This window comes from Felis catus, chromosome C2, assembly GCF_018350175.1.
Source record: "Felis catus isolate Fca126 chromosome C2, F.catus_Fca126_mat1.0, whole genome shotgun sequence".
Classification (NCBI taxonomy): Eukaryota; Metazoa; Chordata; class Mammalia; order Carnivora; family Felidae; genus Felis; species Felis catus.
Genome location: NC_058376.1, coordinates 131434348 through 131455011, shown reverse-complemented (window position 1 = coordinate 131455011; position 20664 = coordinate 131434348). Strand labels below are relative to the sequence as shown.

Sequence of the window (20664 nt, the reverse complement as noted above, 5' to 3'; positions counted from 1 at the left end):
TTGTCATCTGTTTGCCTTCTTTGGAAAACTGTCTATTTATTCTTCTGCCCATTTTTAATTGGATTATTTGTGGGGTTTTTTTGGTTGAGGTGTATAAGTTCTTTATATATTTTGGATATTAATCCTTTATTCGATATATTATTTGCAAATATCTTCTCCATTCAGTAGGTTGCTGTTTTGTTTTTTTGATGGTTTTCTTTGCTGTGCATAAGCTTTTTATTTTGGTGTAGTTCCAATAGTTAAATTTTGCTTTTGTTTCCCTTGCCTGAGGAAACATTTAGAAAATTGTTTCTATGGCAGAGGTCAAAGAAATTGCTGCCTGTGTTTTATTCTAGGAGTTTTATAGTTTTAGGTCTTAGATTTAGGTCTTTAATCCATTTTGAGTTTATTTTTATTTATGGTGTAAGAAAGTGGTCTAGTTTCATTCTTTTACATGTAGCTCTCCAGTTTTACCAGTACCCGTTTGTTGAAGAGACTGTCTTTCCCCCATTTTATCTTCTTGCCTCTTTTGTTGTAGATTAATTGACCATATAAGTGTGGGTTTATCTCTGGGCTTTCTTATCCTGTGCCATTGGTCTGTGTCTGTCTTCTCATTTGTATCAGCTTCAGTTTCTTTCATCAGTGTGTTATAATTTTTAGAGTGTAGATCTTTCACTTCTGTGGTTAAGTTTATTATTGCTAGGTATTTTATTCTTGTTGATGCAGTTGTAAATGGGATTGTTTTCTGTTTCTGCTATTTCCTTATTAGTGTATAGAAATGCAACAGATTACTGTATATTAATTTTGTATCTTGTGCCTTGACTGAATTCATTTTCAGTTCCAGTATTTTTTTTTTTTTTAATGTTAATGTTTTGAGAAAGAGAGAGAGAGAGAGAGAGCATGCAAGCAGGGGAGGGGCAGAGAGAGAAAATCCCAAGCAGGCTCTGTTCTGTGAGCTTGGAGCCTGACGTGGGGCTTGATCCCACAAACTATGAGATGATGACCTAAGATAAAGTCAAGATTTGGATGCTTAACTGACTGAACCATCCAGGTGTTCCCAATTCCAGTAGTTTATAGGTGGACTCTGTATGGTTTCCTGTATATAATAACTTGTCATCTGCAAATAGTGACAGTTTTATTTCCTCCATACCAATTTGGATGCCTTTTATTTCTTTTTCTTGTCTGATTGCTGTGGTGAGAACTTTCAGTACTATGTTGAATAAAAGTGGTGAGAGTGGACATCCTTGATTTGTTCCTGATCTTAGAGGAAAAGGTCTCAGTTTTTCACCATTGAGTATGGTGTTAGCTGTGGGTTTTTCATATATGGCCTTTGTTAATGTTAATGTGTCTTCACTCTAAACCTCCTTTTTAAGGTTTTTGTCACGAGTAGGTTGTTAAATACTTACTTTGCATCTGTTGAGATCATTATATGGTTCTTACCCTTTCTCTTGTTAATGTGATGCATCATGTTGATTGATTTGAAAACATTGAACCACTCTTGCATCCCTGGAATAAATCCCACTTGATTGTGGCGAAGGATATTTTTAATGTGTTGTTGGATTTGGTTTGCTTATATTTTGTTGAGGATCTTACATCTGTGTTCATCAGAGATATTGGCCTGTAGTTTTTGTTTTTTGTAGTGTCTTTATCTGGTTTTAGTGTCAGGATGATGCTGACCTTATAGGATGAACCTGAAAGCTTTTCTTTCTCTTCTATGTTTTTGGAATTGTTTGAGAAGAATAGGTATTAACTCTTTCTTTCTTTCTTTCTTTCTTTCTTTCTTTCTTTCTTTGTTTTGTTTATTTATTCTTGAGAGAGAGAAACAGAGCGTGAGCAAGGGAGGGGCAGAGCGAGAGAGGAACACAGAGTCTGAAGCCCACTCTAGGCTCTGAGCTGTCAGCACAGAGCCCGATGTGGGGCTCAAACTCACGAACTGTGAGATCATGACCTGAGCCGAAGTTGGACGCTTAACCAACAGAGCCACCCAGGCAGGCCCCTTCAACTCTTCTTTAAATGCTTGGTAGAATTCCCCTGTGAAGCTCTCCAGTCCCGGACTTTTATTTGTTGGGAATGTTTTGATTACTGATTCAATTTCATTGTTAGTAATCAGTCTGTTTAAATTTTCTTTGTTTCTGATTCAGTCTTGGAAGGTTATATGTTTCTAGGAGTTTATCCATTTCTTCAATGTTGTCCAGTTTGTTGGCATACATTGTGTCATAATATTCTCTTATAGTCCTTTGTAATTCTGTGGTGTCAGTTGTTATTTTTCCTACTTAATTTCTCATTTTATTTACTTGAGTCCTCCTGAGGAATCTGGCTAAAGGTTTTATCAATTTTGTTGATCTTCTCAAAGAACTGGCTCCTGGTTTTATTGATCTGTTCTATTGTTTTTTTTGGTCTCCATTTAATTTATTTGTGCTCTAATGTTTATTATTTTGTTTCTTCTGCTGGCTCTAGGCTTTGTACTTCTTTTTCCAGCTTCTTTAGGTTTATTTGAGTTTTTCTTGTTTATTGAGATAGACCTATATTGCTATAAACTTCCCTCATAGAACAGTTTTTGCTATGTCTCAAAGATTTTGGACCTTTGATTTTTTTTAGAAAACCAGTAAGGAAACAGTGGCTTTGAATGACACATTAGACCAGATGGACCTAATAGATATATTCAGAACATTCCATCCAAAAATAGTGGATTGCAGATTCTGTTCAAGTACACAGATAACACTCTTCAGAATAGATCACATATTAGGCCACAAAACAAGCCTCAATAAACTAAAAAAGATTGAAATCATATTATGCATCTTTTCTGACCACAGTGGTCTGAAACTAGAAATCATAAGAAAAAATCTGGCAAGAACACAAATACATGGAAGCTACATGACATGCTACTAAAGAATGGGCCAGCCAAAAAATCCAAGAGGAAATAAAAAAATACATGGAGACAAATGAAAATGGATTTCCACTCTTAGGAATTGATTGTGAGTAGTATAGTATACCTTTTGGCACCAGATGTGTCTGACAATAAGGTAGAAATGGTTAATCTAACATGAAAACTTCATGTTCTGTTCAGTGTAGCAAGTTGTAATATTACAACTTTAAAGTACTAATATTGAGATTCTTGAGACATGGATTTATTCAACAGAGTTGTTTTTGTGTGAGACTGTGTGCTAAACACTGTCATGGGTGCAGTAATGCTCAGTCAGACTCAGATGAATAAGAAGATTGCTTCAGTTTTCACATCTTCAATTTGGACAATAACTGGTCACTTTTTCTAGTGCTTTTTTTTTTGTCATGTGGACATCTTCATTACCAAGAGTAGAAAGATAATTATTTTGGGGTTTCTTATATTTGACTTACCTTCTTTGAAGTAGTAATACTACAATATATTTTTCCTTAGGCAAGCCCACTAGAATTATTTTATGTAAGTGGCATGGCTTTCTTTTTTCAGCCATGGTTGTTTCTGTTTCATATTGCAGTGTGCGTGAAGGAAAATTGGAACATACGCTGGCTCGAGACTTGGTTCCAGGTGATACAGTTTACCTTTCTGTTGGGGACAGAGTTCCTGCTGACTTACGTTTGTTTGAGGTAAGTTTGGTGTTTTAGTTTCTTTGGGCTGCTATAACAAAATACTACAGACTGGGTCACTTATAAACAACAGAAAATTATTTCTCATAGTTCTGGAGGCTGGGAAATCCATGATCAGTGGGCCAGCCCAGTTGCATTCTGGTGAGGGCCATCTTTTTGGTTCATAGCTGGTGCCTTCTCTCTGTCCTCACATGGTGGCAGGGGTGAGGGAGCTCTGTGAAGTCTCTTTTATAAGAACACTAATCCCATTCATGAGAGCTCCACCCTCATTTTAGCACATCTGAAAAGTCACACCTCCTAATACCTCATGTTTGAGAGTTAGTATTTCAATATATAAAGTTGGGAGGGACACAGATATTCAGACCATAGCATTTGGTGATCTGTGTGTGAGCAGAGCAAATACTCGGATGTAGATTAAAGGATAGACATTAGTAGTTGTAAGAATTCATAGTTGGGGCACCTGGGTAGCTCAGTCAGTTGAGTGTCCAACTCTTGATTTTGGCTCAGGTTATGATCCAAGTGTTGTGGGATTGAGTCCTGGGTCCAACTCTGCTTAAGATTCATTCTCTCCCTCCCTCTGTCTCCCTCCCTCCTCCCTCCCTTCCTCTCTCTCTCCCTTTCCCCCTTTATGTCCCTCTCGCCCCTCACTCTCTTGGTATCTAAAAAATATTAATATATAGTTAATTTGAACATTCGGTTTTCGAGTTTAAAAAATGACATATATAACATGTTTTCTTAAAATAAATGTGTCTTAACCACAGAGTCTTTTGAGGTGTCCATTAGTGAATCAGCTGATCATTACAGAAATGTGTGTTAGGCCTTGTGGGAGACACAAAGATGATGTAATGAATTCTTGTGATCAGGGAGTATACTATTTGTGTACATAAACCACTCACCATAAAATAAGGTAGAACCTGGTAAGTGACTAAGAGAAGTACAAAGTATGGAGTGTGAAAATTTAGAGAAAGGAGTGGTTACTTCTGATTTCAGTCAAGTCAGATAATGCTTCAGACAACATGGCTTTGGTGGTGAGAATTGAAGGGTAGTACTGCCCAGAGATGACGAAGACAATGAAGCAACAGTATTCAGATCACTGGGAATGTCCCAGTGTGTAGGACCAGGCTAGAATATGTTAAGGGTAGAAAATGTATGGTGGAATAAGATTCAGGGGACCTTGGATGCAAAGCTCTACTTCAGATTTTATTGATTAGGGATTAGCTTTCAAGGTATAATGCAGCCAGCAAGTAATCTTGCCCTTAATCTGGCTGCAGTATGTAGAATAGATTGATGGGCTAGAAAATAGAGTTTGGCACCTAGTTTAAGAGGCCTTTATAGCCTATTAGCATGCCAGTCTCATCTACTTTTGGAATAAACAGGCTGTTCATTAACACTTATAGAGCTGTCAGTCTTTTGAGTACTTATAGTATCCCCAAATTTGAGTGTTCTCAGAGGTAAGAAAGCCTGAAGAAACTTTTTGAACTAGAGTCAGAACAGACTTCATTTAATCCTGGAGTAATGGTCTTTTTTTCAAATACTTAAAATTTTTCCTTAAGAAGATACATACTGCTTTAATTGGTGAGTGGAAATAATTGATAATATAGCAAGTATAGGGAATGTTGTGAATTTTGCTTTATTTCTGCCCTTAGTTTATCTTTTTATGTTATATCTGTTTGTACTCATTTCTTCTTTCTCCCTTCTATCCTTAATACCTAGTTTATGACAAGACCTTGGATTATTCTTCCTTAGAGATATGGTAGGCCTGTCATTTGATATAAATCATTTTCCCTTTCCCCAAAGGGTCCTAATTTGAATTCGTGGAGTTTATGTCCAGAAGCACTTGAGTGCTTCTCTTCCAGTTGAGAAGCAGACCTCCTCAGTGGGATAGTCAGAAGATGGTGTTTCCCAATGTTTGAACATTTTGAGCGGTATAATGACATAGCAACTTCAAAACACCATTTGACTTGATAAAGTATTTTAGGGTTTTTACTTAAATAAGGGTTAATTGATCTAAGAATTATTTCAAATTTTATGTGCAAGTAGGAAAAAAACTAGTCAAGAGTTCTGGATTAGTATGTATTTTATCCACTCAGCAAATATACTTTGAAGACTTATTGTGAGTTTGTTAAGGGAGATTTTGACGTTTTTAAAGTTTGATGTAACAATTGAAAGCATATGCTTTGTGGAGTAATTTGTTGTTAAATGTTTTCCCCCAATCTGTTAACTTTTCAGACACTTTCATTAGCACATATTTGATTTGGCAGTGCTATATATAGTTAGGTTGATTTTCTTCTAGTTAATCCATGTTTATGTATATAGTTGAACATCTCTGAATCCTTTATCACTTTTCTGCCCTACTCAATTTACCTATAACCTTGGTACCTCAAGCAGACTTCTAACAATTTTCTAAAAAGATTTGAAACTTTTGTGTTGCTTCTGGATTTAAACATATTAACCTACAACATAATAAGGCTGTTGAGGTCAGTTCTTCTGGCCACTGAGGCTATTTTCGGAATTAAGTTGGCTTTTTGGAGTGTTATTTGCTGAATTAGGCTATGGCGATCTTTGGATGGTTTTTTAAGGCTACCTGGTCATTTGTTTGATATTCTTATGTGAAATAAGCTCTTCATTAAGATTTAAAAGAAACCAAAAATTCAGTTACCTTGAGATACTATTAATTTCTCAAAATAAAACGTGGATTTCACTTTAGAAAAAGCAAACATCTGGACTTTTGCAGTAGAGTTCTCTTCTTGTGGGTGTGGTCTAAGACCAAGGTTGCCACTTTAGTGTTGTCATGCTGCTACTCTAGGGTTCCTGTCGTAAATTTTGATGGTTCAGATTTTGACTATAAATCTTGCCTGGGTGTTCAGTTGCATCTGGTCTGCATGTTCAGAGATTTGACTGCTATACAACTTTTATGTAGTATTACCTGTTTATAAGCTGTGTCTGAAGTCAGGTCAGGCTGCTATAATCAAATACCATAGACTGGACAGGTTGAGAGAGTGATTGCTCTCTCTCTTCCACTTCTTATAAAGCCACTAATCCCATTGTGAAGGCCTCATCCAGACTAGTTTATCTAGCCCTAATTACCTCCCAAGGTGATTGCCAAAATTGGAGATTAAAGCTTCAACATGAATTTTAGCAGGACATAATTCAGTCCATAGCAGTCTGAGACTACCATTTCTTTCTTTCGAAAGAAGATTAATATTGATAACTTAAGGCATTCTGTATTTTGTTTCTTGGCCTGCGTCATTTTCCATAACCAAGGAATGAGCCAGTATGTGTTGGTGGCACTAACCTTGTCGACTTAGCCTTAGAGTTACTCATGGAGCTGGGCCAGTAAAACTTAGAGAATTGAACTATGGGTATGTTTTTCAGTACTTTTCTGAGAATTTTTATTTTAATGTTTAGTAGTATTCGAGAAGAGGCACCACTGGCCATTAATTGGTGGTAGTCAATGGATTGGTCAGACAATGACTTTAGATGAAGGAGTCTTCTAGACCACGTCTGCATAACAGTACATTTCGCCTTTTTGGAAACACAGCATATTTTTCTTACTGTTTCAGGTAAAGTCTGTATCAATATTTGAACAAAGAGTTCTTTGTAAGAGAAAACAATCTATGAATCAGAGGAAAAGAGTTTCTTTTTTCTATTGAAAATATTTTACCTCTGTCAGGTTTAACTTTCTAACTAGGCCCAAAATGTTGCCTGAAATGTAGCAAGATTTTCTTTTACTTGAAGTTCTACATGATTAAGTCCATTGACACTTTCTCTTGTGGCTCTTGTGCTCGTGATTAGCTTAGGTCATTCTTTGAAACTGTCTTCAAGATCTAGGTATTGGGTACAGTTGCCTTCTATTTTTGAACCCAGTTTTTGATATGCTGATTTTCTAAATGTAGCAAACTTTTTATTTATCTATCTATCTATCTATCTATCTATTTTTATGTTTTTTAAATTTATTTTTGAGACAGAGAGAGACAGAGCATGAACAGGGGAGGGGCATAGGGAGAGGGAGACACAGAATCCGAAGCAGGCTCCAGGCTCTGAGCTGTCAGCACAGAGCCCGACGTGGGGCTCGAACTCACGAACCGCGAGATCATGACCGGAGCTGAAGTCGGACGCTTAACCAACTGAGCCACCCAGGCACGCCTGAATGTATCAAACTTTTAAAAGAGAACTACCACTTATATGCCCGAGAGCCAAGAATTAGCCATTTTTAGGACACTAGATTATCAGAGCAATTAAATCTCTGAAAGATATCTCTATTAGGAGTCGTAGTCTACTGGGGCCATGGTCAGAAGTCCAAACTTAAAACAAGGCGGTTGGCATTATATAGTGAGCCTTTTAACCTCACGAATCCATATACTTTCTTATAGAATAGCAGTTCAGCTCAGTGAGTAGTTATTGGTGTCTTTATGATCGTTCCTCCCTGTTTCTCCCTTCCCAAGTAAAAAACAAAGATAATGAGCACAGATCTACTTTGGCTAACTACCAACTCAAGGAGTCAGAGATAGTCTCCTTGACTGCAACTTTACTTAGCTGTTATATCCTTTTCTGTAAAGCTCACACTCTTTCACATATTTTTGTTAACTACTAACAAGCACCTTCCTCTTTGTTGGCTAATTTCATTAGAAGAGCTTTCTGTGTTAGAGCATTCTGACTTCCTGAGTTGTAGAATAAAATTTCCATTTACTCAATGAAAGCCTTGATTTTCTGGTAAAACTCAATTCTAATATTGTTTGCTGTGCTTTTTCAAAAAAGGATCTTTTCAAACATTTTCTAGAATACAAACATGTCATGATATGTTAAATTTACTTATTTTGGTAATGAAGCTAATATAGGCAAATATAATCTCTCCCTTTGGATATCAGTCTGTGTTATGAGGTCATTTTAGTCATTCAGTAAATGTTTGAGTATTGTGTGTAGAACACTGTACCAGGCTTCAGGGCTTGGACTGAAAAAGGTACAGTTTTTGTCCTTTCTGCTGGGAGACCTCAACTTGCAAACAGTTGTGATTCAAAGACTAAAATGTGTCTTATGAAATGAATTGACTATGTGAGTTTAGGTAAGCCACTTAACTATTTTTAGGGTCTCAGTTTTCCAACTGTGACAGAGAGTTGCCCTAGGGCATTACATTTAAGAATCATCTGGGTTCTGTGCATCAGTACCCCAATGTTTATAGCAGCACTCTCAACAATAGCCAAGTTATGGAAAGAGCCTAAATGTCCATCCACTGATGAATGGATAAAGAAATTATGGTTTATATACACAATGGAGTACTACGTGGCAATGAGAAAGAATGAAATACGGCCCTTTGTAGCAACATGGATGGAACTGAAGAGTGTTATGCTAAGTGAAATAAGCCATACAGAGAAAGACAGATACCATATGTGTTCATTCTTATGTGGATCCTGAGAAACCTAACAGGAACCCATGGGGAGGGGAAGGAAAAAAAAAAAAAAAAAAAAGAGGTTAGAGTGGGAGAGAGCCAAAGCATAAGAGACTCTTAAAAACTGAGAACAAACTGAGGGTTGATGGGGGGTGGGAGGGAGGAGAGGGTGGGTGATGGGTATTGAGGAGGGCACCTGTTGGGATGAGCACTGGGTGTTGTATGGAAACCAATTTGACAGTAAACTTCATATATTGGAAAAAAAAAAAAAAGAATCATCTGGGTTCTGTTTTGGCAGCTCAGGTGTGGGTCCAATATTCTGCATTCTCTCTTTTATTTTTTTGTCAAAATTTTATTTAGTTAACATACAGTTTAATATTGTTTTCAGGATTAGAATTCAGTGATTCATCGCTTAACATAGAACACCCAGTGCTCATCATAACAAGTTTCCTCCTCAATATCCATTGCCCATCTAGCCCATCCCTGCCCCTCCCCACCCCGCACCTTCCTGCACTAACCTTCAGTCTGTTCTCTATCTTTAAGAGTATCTTATGGTTAGTTTCTCTCTCTCTTCTCCCCCCTTCTATATGTTTACCTGTTTGTCTCTTAAATTCCACATATGAGTGAAATCATGTAAGTTCTGCATGATTTGTCTTTGACTGACTTATTTTGCTTTGCATAATACACTGTATCAATGTTGTTGCAAACGGCAACATTTCATTCTTTTTGATGGCTGAGTAATATTTCATTATATGTATACCACATCTTTTTTATTCATTCACCAGTCAGTGGACATTTGGGCTCTTTCCATAGTTTGGCTGTTGTTGACACTGCTGCCATAAACATCGGGGTGCATGTGCCCTTTGGGATCTGTATGTTTGTAGCCTTGGGGTAGATATGTAGTGCAACTGGTGGATTGTAGAGTAGTTCTATTTTTAACTTTTTGAGGAACCTCCATACTGTTTTCCACAGTGGCTGTACCATTTTGCATTCCCACCAACAGTGTAAGAGGGTTCATTTTCTCCACATCCTTGCCAACACCTGTTGTTTCTTGTGTTGTTGATTTTAGCCATTCTGACAGGCGTGAGGTGGTATCTCATCATGGTTTTAATTTGTATTTCCCTGATGATGAGTGATGTTGAGCACAAGATCCTGCATTCTTAACTAGCATTTAGTCCATGCCCAAACTGCTGGTCTATTTACCACATATAAAAAGGTAAAAAAACAAAAACAAAAACAACTTTATTGAGATATAATTCACATTCAAACAATTTACACGTTTAAAATGTATCATTCATTGGTTTGCCCTATAGTCTGAATTGTGCAGCCATCACCACAATCTTAGCTATAGAACATTTTTATCACTCCCAAGAGGAAACATTTACCTTTTAGTAGTCTCTATATTCTCTCTTCTGCCCCAGAGCCTGGTAGCCACTAATCTGCTTGTTCTGTCTGTATACACATGCCTATTCTGAACATTTCATTATAAATGGGATTAAATACATTGTAGTCTTTTGTGTGTGGCTTTTTTCAGTTCACGGTGTTTTCAGGGTTCATCTCTGTTGTAGCATGTATCAATATTTCATCCATTTTTATTGCCAAATAGTGTTCTATTGTATGTGTATACCATACAATTGTAAATCCATGTATGTTTAAAGTGATTTTTGATAGAGAAGTTTCTAATGCCATTTTGCTATATATAGTTTTTAAGTTCCTAAGTTCCTCCAATCCCTTTTTTTGTATTTGCTATTTAAAAAAAATATGCTTTGAGTACCTCCTGAAATTTTTTTTTCTGTATATTTTTTTACATATTTTCTTAGTGGTTACTGTGTAGATTACAATTAACATCTTAAGTTTAGAACAATTGTTTGAATTGATACCATCTTTACTTCAATAGCCCGCAAAAATTTTGCTCCTCTGCAGCTCACTTTTCCACCACCTTCATGTTGTCGCCAATTACGTTTTTAAGCATTCTGTGCCCATTGACCATAAATTTGTCAGTGCTTTATATAAATCAGATAGGAAAAATAGAGGAGTTACAAAGTCAAAATACAATAATGCTGGCATTTGTATTTCTCTGTGTAGTTACCTTTACTGGAATTCTTCCTTTCTTCATATGGCTTCGAATTACTTTCTCCTCTCCTTTTGTTTTAACTTGAAGGACTCTCCTTTAGCATTTCTTGTGGGGCACGTCTACTAGAAATAAATTATCTTAGCTTTTGTTTAGGTGGGAATGTCTTAATTCCTCTTCATTTTAAAAGATAGTGTTATTAGATGTAGACTTCTTCTCATTAGTTTTTTTGTTTTTCTTTCAGTACTTTAGATAGGTTTACTGGTCCCAGCCTCCGTGGTTTCTGATAAGAAATAGGCTGCTAGTCTTATTGAGGATTCCTTGTACATGACAAGTTGCTTCACATTTGCTGTTTTCAAGATTGTGTCCCTGTCTTTTAACAGTTTGATTATGTCTCAGTCTAGATGGCTTCGAGTTTTTCCTATTTGGAGTTTATTGAGCTTCTCTGATCCATAGATTTCATATCTTTTATTAAATTTGGCAAGTTTTCATTCATTATCTCTTCAAATATTCTTTCTACCCATTTCTTTTTTTCTCCCTGAGACTTACCTTATGCTTATTTTGGTATGTTCGATGATGTCCCACAGGTACCGTTAGCTCTGTCATTTTTCTTTTTTTTCTCTCTGTCCTTCAGATTAGTTAATTTCAATTGCCCTGTTTTTTTGTTTGCTCATTTTTCCCCCTTCCTTTTCCAGATCTGCTGTTGAACCCCTCTAGTGAACTTATTATTTCAGTGGTTGTACTTTTCAGCATCGGGATTTCTATTTCTTGCAAATATTTTCTTTCTCTTCATTGTAATGCTTTTTTAAAAAATTGTTTTCCTGATTTCCTTTAGTTTTTTGTCCATGGTTTTCTTTAGTTTATTAAGCATATTTAAGACAGTTGATTTAAAGTCTTTCCAGTAAGTCTAGTGTCTGGCCTTGCTGAGGGATGATTTCTGTCAGTTTATTTTTTCCTGTGAATAGATCATACTTTTTGGTTTCTTTGTATTTGTAATTTTTTGTTGAAAACTTTGTATTTTGAATATTATGCTGTCATAATTCTGTAAATGAGGTTGTGCCCTTCCTCAAAATTTGTTATTTTTGATTGTTGAGGATTGCAGTGGTTGAATTTTTTTTGGTGGGGGGAGGGTGGTGGTTTGCAAAGACCCTTCCATGTGTGTATGGTCACTGAAGTTTCTGTTCCATTATCTCAGCAGTCAGTCTTATCTGTCTGGAGCCAAAGACGGAAATGAAATACTGTTCTCCTGGTCTTTGCAGCTTGTCTTTGAGTTGGGGCACTTCTTGATCATTGATCATCTGCCTACAACTCTGCCTGCACCTTCACCTACTTGTGCCAAATCCACAGACCTGTCAGAGGTGCAAGTCTCGGGTCTTCTCAGGGCTTTCTGAGCATGCCTCTGGTTATGGGCATGCATTTTGCCCTCTGTCTTGCCTGGCATAAGTGGTGGCCCTTCCAAAACTTCCCTCACAAAACTTTATTCCCTCACAGAACTTCCTCCTTGGCTTTTTTCTTCCCAGTCTTTTGGTTGTATCTGCTGCTTGCCTTATTCCTGGTCCCTGGCCTGCTAGTAGGTGTCCTTAATCTTTTGGCAGATACCTGGAAAGTCACTGTAGCTGGCTTGGCGTGAGGTTGTGAGATAAATATTGGCCTTTGCACTAGTCCCCCAGGGAACTGCCAGACAGGTCAAAACACGCAGCTACAATATTTTAAGAACAAGGTCTTTGTTAGCCCCTGACTACCCATAATCTGCAACAAGAAGACTCACTTCTGTCCCCACAACCAGCACTGCTTCTCTGGGCAGTGGTGAATAGTAGACAGGTGAACAAAAATGCCATGGTGCCTTCTTACCTAAATTTAGCTGCCTTTTTCTTTATTAAGCACTTCCCTGGTTGTTTTTGATTCCAGAGTTGTCTGTCAGTCTTTGCCAGCCCATGATCATTTTAGTAGAGGGACCAAATCTTTGATTGCCCTATTCCACAAGTGTTTATATTGATTTCAGTGTATTTTTTTGATAGGTCAATCTGATTAATTTATGGTGTCTTACTCCACCTCTTATTGTAATTTATCACTGAAACTTTGGTTTTAAAAGTTTCTGAATTATTAAACTTACAGATAGACTTGTAAAAAAAAGAACAATTTATAAACATCTTAGGAAGTAGAGATTTAATGTTTAATTTTTAAAGTTCATTTATTGATTTTGAGAGAGAGAAGAGAAGAGAAGAGAAGAGAAGAGAAGAGAAGAGAAGAGAAGAGAAGAGAATCCCAAGGAGGCTCCATGCTATGAGCACAGACCCAATCTGGGGCTCAGTCTCAGGACTGTGAGGTCATGACCCGAGCTGAAATCAAGAGTCAGATGCTCAACTGACTGAGCCACTCAGGTGCTGCAGGAAGTAGAGATTTTAAATTAGCCATCAAAAGAAATTGAGTAGATTATTCTGTATTTGTGGTATTTAGACATTCCCGTTTACTAAAAACTGATATAATCACTCATTTTGGCTTTGGAAAGGAGGTCTATTTCTGTAGTAGTATATTTCTGAATTTCTCCATGTGTAGAGCACTGGGAGTTTTGGTTCTGTTACATTGTATAAGCTTGAGCTATGCTTAGTGTTTTGTTGTTTGATAGATCATTGGGTAAAAAGCAGTGTGAACTGAGGAATGCTGTTTATGTTTAAAACGTTGAAAACTTTTTTCTCTTTAAGTCACTAGAATTTAAAAATACAGCATGGGAGGGTTTGAAATGAAATTTAGTCTCTTTGTTTTAAGATTGTCATTTCACACTGGTAGGAAAGGACTGTTGCAAAAGTAGATCCCTTTTTGAAATTTGGTTTCTTTTCATTGTCTTAGAGAAATATCCTAGAAATCATTGTTAACTGAATACTGGTGTTGAAGTTATTGGCAACTTGGTCAAATTGAATCTATGCACTTAAGTCAGAAAGTTAACAATTCGTGTAAATATTTACCATGGGATAAAATCCATTTCATGTAGGTGTTTTTAACCCAGGGGAGGCTCCCACAGGACCAGCCAAGAGGGTCCTTGGCTTCATGCAGGATAGAAATCAAATGTGAGTTGGGAGAAAGTGAAAACAGAGTTTATTGAAGAGTGTGAGTGATAGAGAATAGCAGAGGGAGTGTCTGGGAGACTTGGAAAGGAGAATGAGTCTCAGCATTTTGGGGGGTTAGGGGTTTATATTGGAAAGAGATCTAGGGTACACGTTCCTTCAGAAATCCAGGGTAGGGTCTAATCAAAGGCCAGTGTCAGATGAACAATAGTTGTTATACCATAAGTTACTGAAGGTGGGAGTGTTGATGCCAGCATTATCTGAGGTTTGTTCAAAGCTAGTGTCCTGGAACGTGTTCAGGATCTGACTCTTCTTGGATGTTGTTAGGTGTTTGTGGCCTGGGACAAAATTCAGAGAATGATTAAATTTTCCTACTTCACCCTTGCAGTGTGAACATAGTTTCTTTTCCTGATTCAGAGACAGAATTCAGAACATGAGCAAGTGAGGCCTAACAGAAAAACAGCAGAGATGGAGCCTTTCTAAAATGGAGTCACTTCTTTCCTACTTACTTCAGCTGGTTAGGCTTTGATGTTTAATAAGCTAGAACTCATGAAAACGTTTTAATTACATTTTCCTTCATTTGAATAAACAGTAATAGGAATCTTAATTTTTGAGACTAAAAGTAAGACATTTTGTCATTATCAGGTAGCTGCCAGATGGATAATTTGGAATTCTTTTCTGGGGAAAGAAATCCATTTTTGATTTGCTTTTCATTCTAGACTAGAGAGGTAATTGATTTAGCGGCATACAGTACGCTAAGCCATTCTTTAGTTTAAGAACTTACATGTAGCTGCCAATTTTTCATATTAAGTGTAATTTTTTTTTAATTTTTTTTTCAACGTTTATTTATTTTTGGGACAGAGAGAGACAGAGCATGAACGGGGGAGGGGCAGAGAGAGAGGGAGACACAGAATCGGAAACAGGCTCCAGGCTCTGAGCCATCAGCCCAGAGCCTGATGCGGGGCTCGAACTCACGGACCGCGAGATCGTGACCTGGCTGAAGTCGGACGCTTAACCGACTGCGCCACCCAGGCGCCCCTATATTAGCTGTAATTTTTTAAAGCAGTTTTAAATTTTCCTGAAAAGCAAAAAATTTTTTGCTTTTCAGGAAAACTTACTGACTTTGGCATCTAGTTTCTTTCTGCCTAATGTTTTGTAGGAATAGTCCTGTGAAGTTTTTCCAACCATTTTTATTCTATAGGTGTTAAATATTCAGATTGTAGATTATGTATGCATCTAGATTCTTATTTATATTCTGACTTTTGAACTGTGCTGTGTCTTATTCACACCAGTAAAGTACCTGAAGAATAATAAAGAGAAAGTGAAACATAATCAGTTTCCCTATTTATGAACAGCTCTTCTGAAGGTTTAATGTTTAAACTTTTAGGTAGAAGGCATGGAGCTGGCTGGTTCATTGATTTCATTTTATCCTACCTTTATCTTTCCTCATAAATGCAATGGATAAATGACTCTAATATCTGTCTTCTGGATGAATTAAACTATGACTGTTAAACTGTGATATGCTGGCCTAATTCATTAAATACCACCTTCTTAGATATGACTTCCTTCCCCTCACTCCCTCAAAACTGACTTCCTGCAGAAATTCTTGTAATCATCATTAAGAGAAAATAAGTTGTAACTTAGAAAATATTCTTACTCTGGGTGGCCTGGCTGGCTTAGTTGGAAGACTATGTTACTCTTGATCTCTGGGTCTTGAGTTTTGAGCCCCATGCTGGGTGTAGAGATTAAACAATCAAACAAATAAATAAATTAAAAAATATACCCTTACTCAACAGACAGTTGAGATCTGTGCAGTTTGCTACATTATATGATTTGGACTAATTTTTATCAATATTCTTTTTTTTTTTTTTTAAGTAAGCTCTGTGCCCAATGTGGGGCTTGAACTTATGACCCTGAAGTCAAGAGTCACATGCTCTATTGACTGAGCCAGCCAGGTACCCCATCAATAATATATTCTTGATTTGAGTTTTACAGATTTATAATTATATATTAAATATATGTATATAAAATAAAGATCTAAAGCTCTTTTTTTCTCACTAGACAGAGCTGATTGCTATTCTGCTAAAAATGATATCTTTTTCATAGAAAATACCTGATTTGAACAAAAATTCCTATTTTTGGTTGGATGGTTATTAAACTGCTAAGGCTGACACTGAAGAGCTAGGCCACTGACAGCCAATAAAGCTATGCATTTATTCTCTTTTTAAAAAGTCAGATTATTTTCATATTATTTGTTTTGATAGACAACCACCAAATGTTTAGTATTCATCCATATTTAAGATTTTTGTTTAAAGTTGAAAGTCTTCAATGAGAAAATGCTAATTTTGCCTTTCTCAGAGAGAAGGAGTTCTGTAATGTTTTTGTTTTGTTTTGTTTTGTTTTTTAATATGAAATTTATTGTCACATTGGTTTCCATACAACACCCAGTGCTCATCCCTACAGGTGCCCTCCTCAATGCCCATCACTCACTTTCCCCTCCCTCCAACCCCCCCCTCCCCCCCCATCAACTCTCAGTTTATTCTCAGTTTTTAAGAGTCTCTTATGGTTTGGCTCTCTCCCTCTCTAACTTTTTCTTTTTTTTTCCTCTTCCCCTCCCCCATGGTCTTCTATTAAGTTTCTCAGGATCCACATAAGAGTGAAAACATATGGTATCTCTCTTTCTCTGTATGACTTATTTCACTTAGCATAACACTCTCCAGTTCCATCCATGTTGCTACAAAAGGCCATATTTCATTCTTTCTTATTGCTAAGTAGTGTTCCATTGTGTATATAAACCACAATTTCTTTATCCATTACCCAAGGGATACAGGAGTGCTGATGCATAGGGACACTTGTACCCCAATGTAATGTTTTCAATATTAGCAGGTCTCATTTTTAATTAAGAGCTCAGAAGATGACATGCAGTTTTGATTTTTATAACAAGCATTAAAGAGGAGCTTGCTAAATGAAATAAATTTTTTGTTGACTTGTAATTCAGAAAAATATATAATTTTTAAATATATATTTTCTTTTTTTTTTTTAATTTTTTTAATGTTTATTTATTTTTGAGACAGAGAGAGACAGAGCATGAACGGGGGAAGGTCAGAGAGAGGGAGACACAAAATCTGAAACAGGCTCCAGGCTCTGAGCTGTCAGCACAGACCCGACACGGGGCTCGAACTCACAGACCGTGAGATCACGACCTGAGCCGAAGTCGGCCGCTTAACCGACTGAGCCACCCATGCGCCCCTAAATATATCTTTTCTTAATGTTTTCTAGAAGTAGTTACAAAACTAGGGAGATTCTCTAAATAGTTAATTGCAAATTGATTGCAATTGATTCTCTAAATAATTAATAAGAATTTGTAGTTGATCTTTCAGTGTTTGGGTTTTGTCTCCACAGGTTGGGTGGAGATGTTGGGTGACTTACTTAACCTTTCAAAGTGTCTGTAAAATAGAGGGAATGAAAATCACAGTCCTGCCTCATTGGATTGTTACTAGCTAGTGGTTGTTAATAGAAAACTTAGTATATGTATGTTAGCAAAATGCCTTGCAGATAGTTAGCAACGAAGTGTCAACTGTTTTTAGTACTAGCATCATCTTTGAAGAACATCCTAAACTTTTCTTCTTACTTTGGTAATGGAATTTATTAGTGTGGAAAATTATACAGTCCTAAGTTTAACTTGGAAAGAAAAGTCAAATAGATATCTTCCTGTAATAAAGAAAAATTCCTTTGCCTTTGAACATGGTGGATTTTTTTTTTTTACTCTGTAGTTGGGTTGAGGTAATGAACCCAGATTTACCTGGCCTGTCTTTGCATACATAATTATAGAAAAAGGGAAGCTTTTTAAAGACTCAAGGATTGGTGATCTGTGCTTTATAACATTTACATGGTACTAACCTTCCAGAGATAACATAGTTTAGTTTCCTTGAAATTATGGGGTACAGTATATTTTCATTCTGAACATTTTTCAGCTTCATGATCTAATCTGTAAACTCTTGATTATATTTGTAAAGTTATGTCTGCCTAGGGCATGAACATACCAGGCATGTTCCTACCCCCATAGTCTTTGTACGTTTTGCTTTCTTTGCCTAGAATACTTTCATCCTGATTGTGGCCCACCTTTGGGGCCCTCAGGTCAATTGTGTCTCTGCAAAAGAGTTGTTTTTTGAGAGTTGTTTACTTCTGAGAGAGGTTCTCTCCTTTATCTAAAATGTTACTTTCTATCCTTATGCATTTTTTCCTCACTACCAGGTATTATATTACATACCCTTGTTAGTTTATTTTTAGATCACTTTCCCATTGGAATAAGAGCGGAGGGTAGGAACTTAGTTTTGTTTACTGCTGATTCCCTCTGTGTGTGATATAGTACAGGACCTGGCATTAATAAATATTTGTTAAATGAATGGATCAATGACATTGATCAAATTAAAATACTGTATTGTTGTGTAGATGGGAATTGATATGATATGATATGAATTGATTTTTAATATATTTTTTTTTGTGAGATAATTTATGCTCATGGATAAATGAACCATTTAAAAAGAAGAGCTTTAGGGGCACCTGCGTGGCTCAGTTGGCTAAGTGACCAACTCTTGATTTCAACTCAGGTCATGATCTCAGAGTTCATGGGTTCAAGCCCTGCGTTGGGCTCTGGGCTGGCAGTGTGGGATTCTCTCCCCTTCCCCACTCATGCTGGCTCTGTCTCTCAAAATAAACTCACATTTAAAACTAAAAAAAAGGGGGCGCCTAGGTGGCTCAGTCGGTTAAGCGTCTGGCTTCAGCTCAGGTCACGATCTCGCGGTCCGTGGGTTCAAGCCCCGCGTCGGGCTCTGTGCTGACAGCTCAGAGCCTGGAGCCTGTTTCAGATTCTGTGTCTCCCTCTTTCTCTGACCCTTCCCTGTTCATGCTCTCTCTCTGTCTCAAAAATAAATAAATGTTAAAAAAATAATTAAAACTAAAAAAAGAAAAGATGAGATTATTTCCACACTCGTACCTCTCCCCCAGCAGGATTTAGAGTATTTTGTATATAATATGGACTGCCAATCAAGAGACCTGATTGAGAACACCAGGTCAGTTTATAATAGCAGCAGGAATGCACAGTCATTTAACTGCTTTAGGTTCATTTCCTTATCTTGTTTATTTTCCAGGGTCTAGCTCAGTGCCTGGTACATAGTTAAGGTAGTCAATAAATGTTTGTTCGGTGAGTGAATTAACATGTAAAATGAGTAAAATCATGAACTAGGTCCTAGTTTCTCAAAGTGTCCTAAAGACCCTAGAATAAGAGCTTCTGGAATAAAATGGGTCAAAGAAATTTGTGAAACAGTATTCCATTGATTCTCAAAGTTGAGTGTGCCTCAGAATCACCTGGAGGGCTTGTAAATACAGTCTTTTAGGTTCACCCTCCCCACCTACGCATTTGAAGTAGGATAGTGAATTTCTTTTCTTTTTTTGGGAGGAGGGTAGTGAATGTCTAAAAAGTTCTGAGGAGGTAGATATAGGTGATGCTGGTGATGCTGGTCCTGCTGGGACCACACTTTGACAACTCTTGTTGTATCTGTATTCTAATTGAGGTGATTCACACTAATCTAGTGAAGGTTTAAAGAAGCACTGCCTAAATAGAGGAAGCTGTTTAACTCAACTCAGTATTTCCAAAACATATTTGACTTTAGTACCTCTACTGTGTGTGTGTGTGTGTGTGTGTGTGTCTATCAGTCCTCCGTCTGTCACATTATACTCAGTGTCTATTCACATCCTTGGAACTATTGTTCTGTGGGTCATACTTTTAGCAACAAAGCCAGGTAACATCTGCAGTGTTTTCCACATGTAAAATGATTTTTTTTTTTTTTTTTTTTTTGGCATGCTAAGGTAGGTAAAAACTTAATTGTTAGGAGTTGAAACTGTCTTAGGAATGAAACCCTCAGAATTGATTCTTTTTGCACAGTTGGAAGATAATACCATGTTCATGATTTGCATGGAAACATTTATATATGTTTTTTATTTTTGCTGATGTACGTCTGGGATCAATGTAAGGATGTATATATAGAAAGCAGACTTTCATGAAAATTGAACCCAAAATGATGAAATGATTTCTTTCTCAGTACATTATATACCTTTTATTCATATTTCTCTTTCTGGATACCTGTTTTTAACCTGCCAAATACATTTTCAGAACTTCAGGGGATGGCAAAATTAGGAAGTAATAACATTTTATTGTGAAAGTTGTTTTCTCTAGGTAAAGATTATGTCTCAGCTAATGTTTCCTTTTCTCTGGTTATATTTTGAAATTTAGGCCAGTCTTGTCTCATAGCATTCTACTTTGCATGTTGGATTTTGTTGACTTCACTTTGTATTGTATTTTTATTTTTTTTAATTTATTTTTTAATATTTATTTTGTATTTAATAGTATTTTTAATATATTTTAAAAAATGTTCAGTTTTGAGAGAAAGAGACAGAGCATGAGCAGGGGAGGGCAGAGACAGAGAGAGAGAGGGAGACGCAGAGTACAAAGCAGGCTCCAGGCTCTGAGGCATCAGTCAGCACAGAACCTGATGCAGGGCTTGAACTCATGAACCATGAGATCA

General features: G+C 36.9%; 1 protein-coding gene across 2 annotated transcripts in view; it reads left to right on the top strand.

Annotated features, from left to right (window-relative positions):
- ATP2C1 (ATPase secretory pathway Ca2+ transporting 1) overlaps positions 1 to 20664 on the top strand; it is a 173516-nt gene that overhangs the window by 89810 nt on the left and 63042 nt on the right. For both annotated transcript variants that reach the window (XM_019810711.3, XM_011286227.4), the window contains exon 7: positions 3453 to 3561. In XM_019810711.3, coding sequence (XP_019666270.1) covers positions 3453 to 3561 — 109 coding nt within the window. The remainder of the gene's footprint in view (positions 1 to 3452; positions 3562 to 20664) is intronic.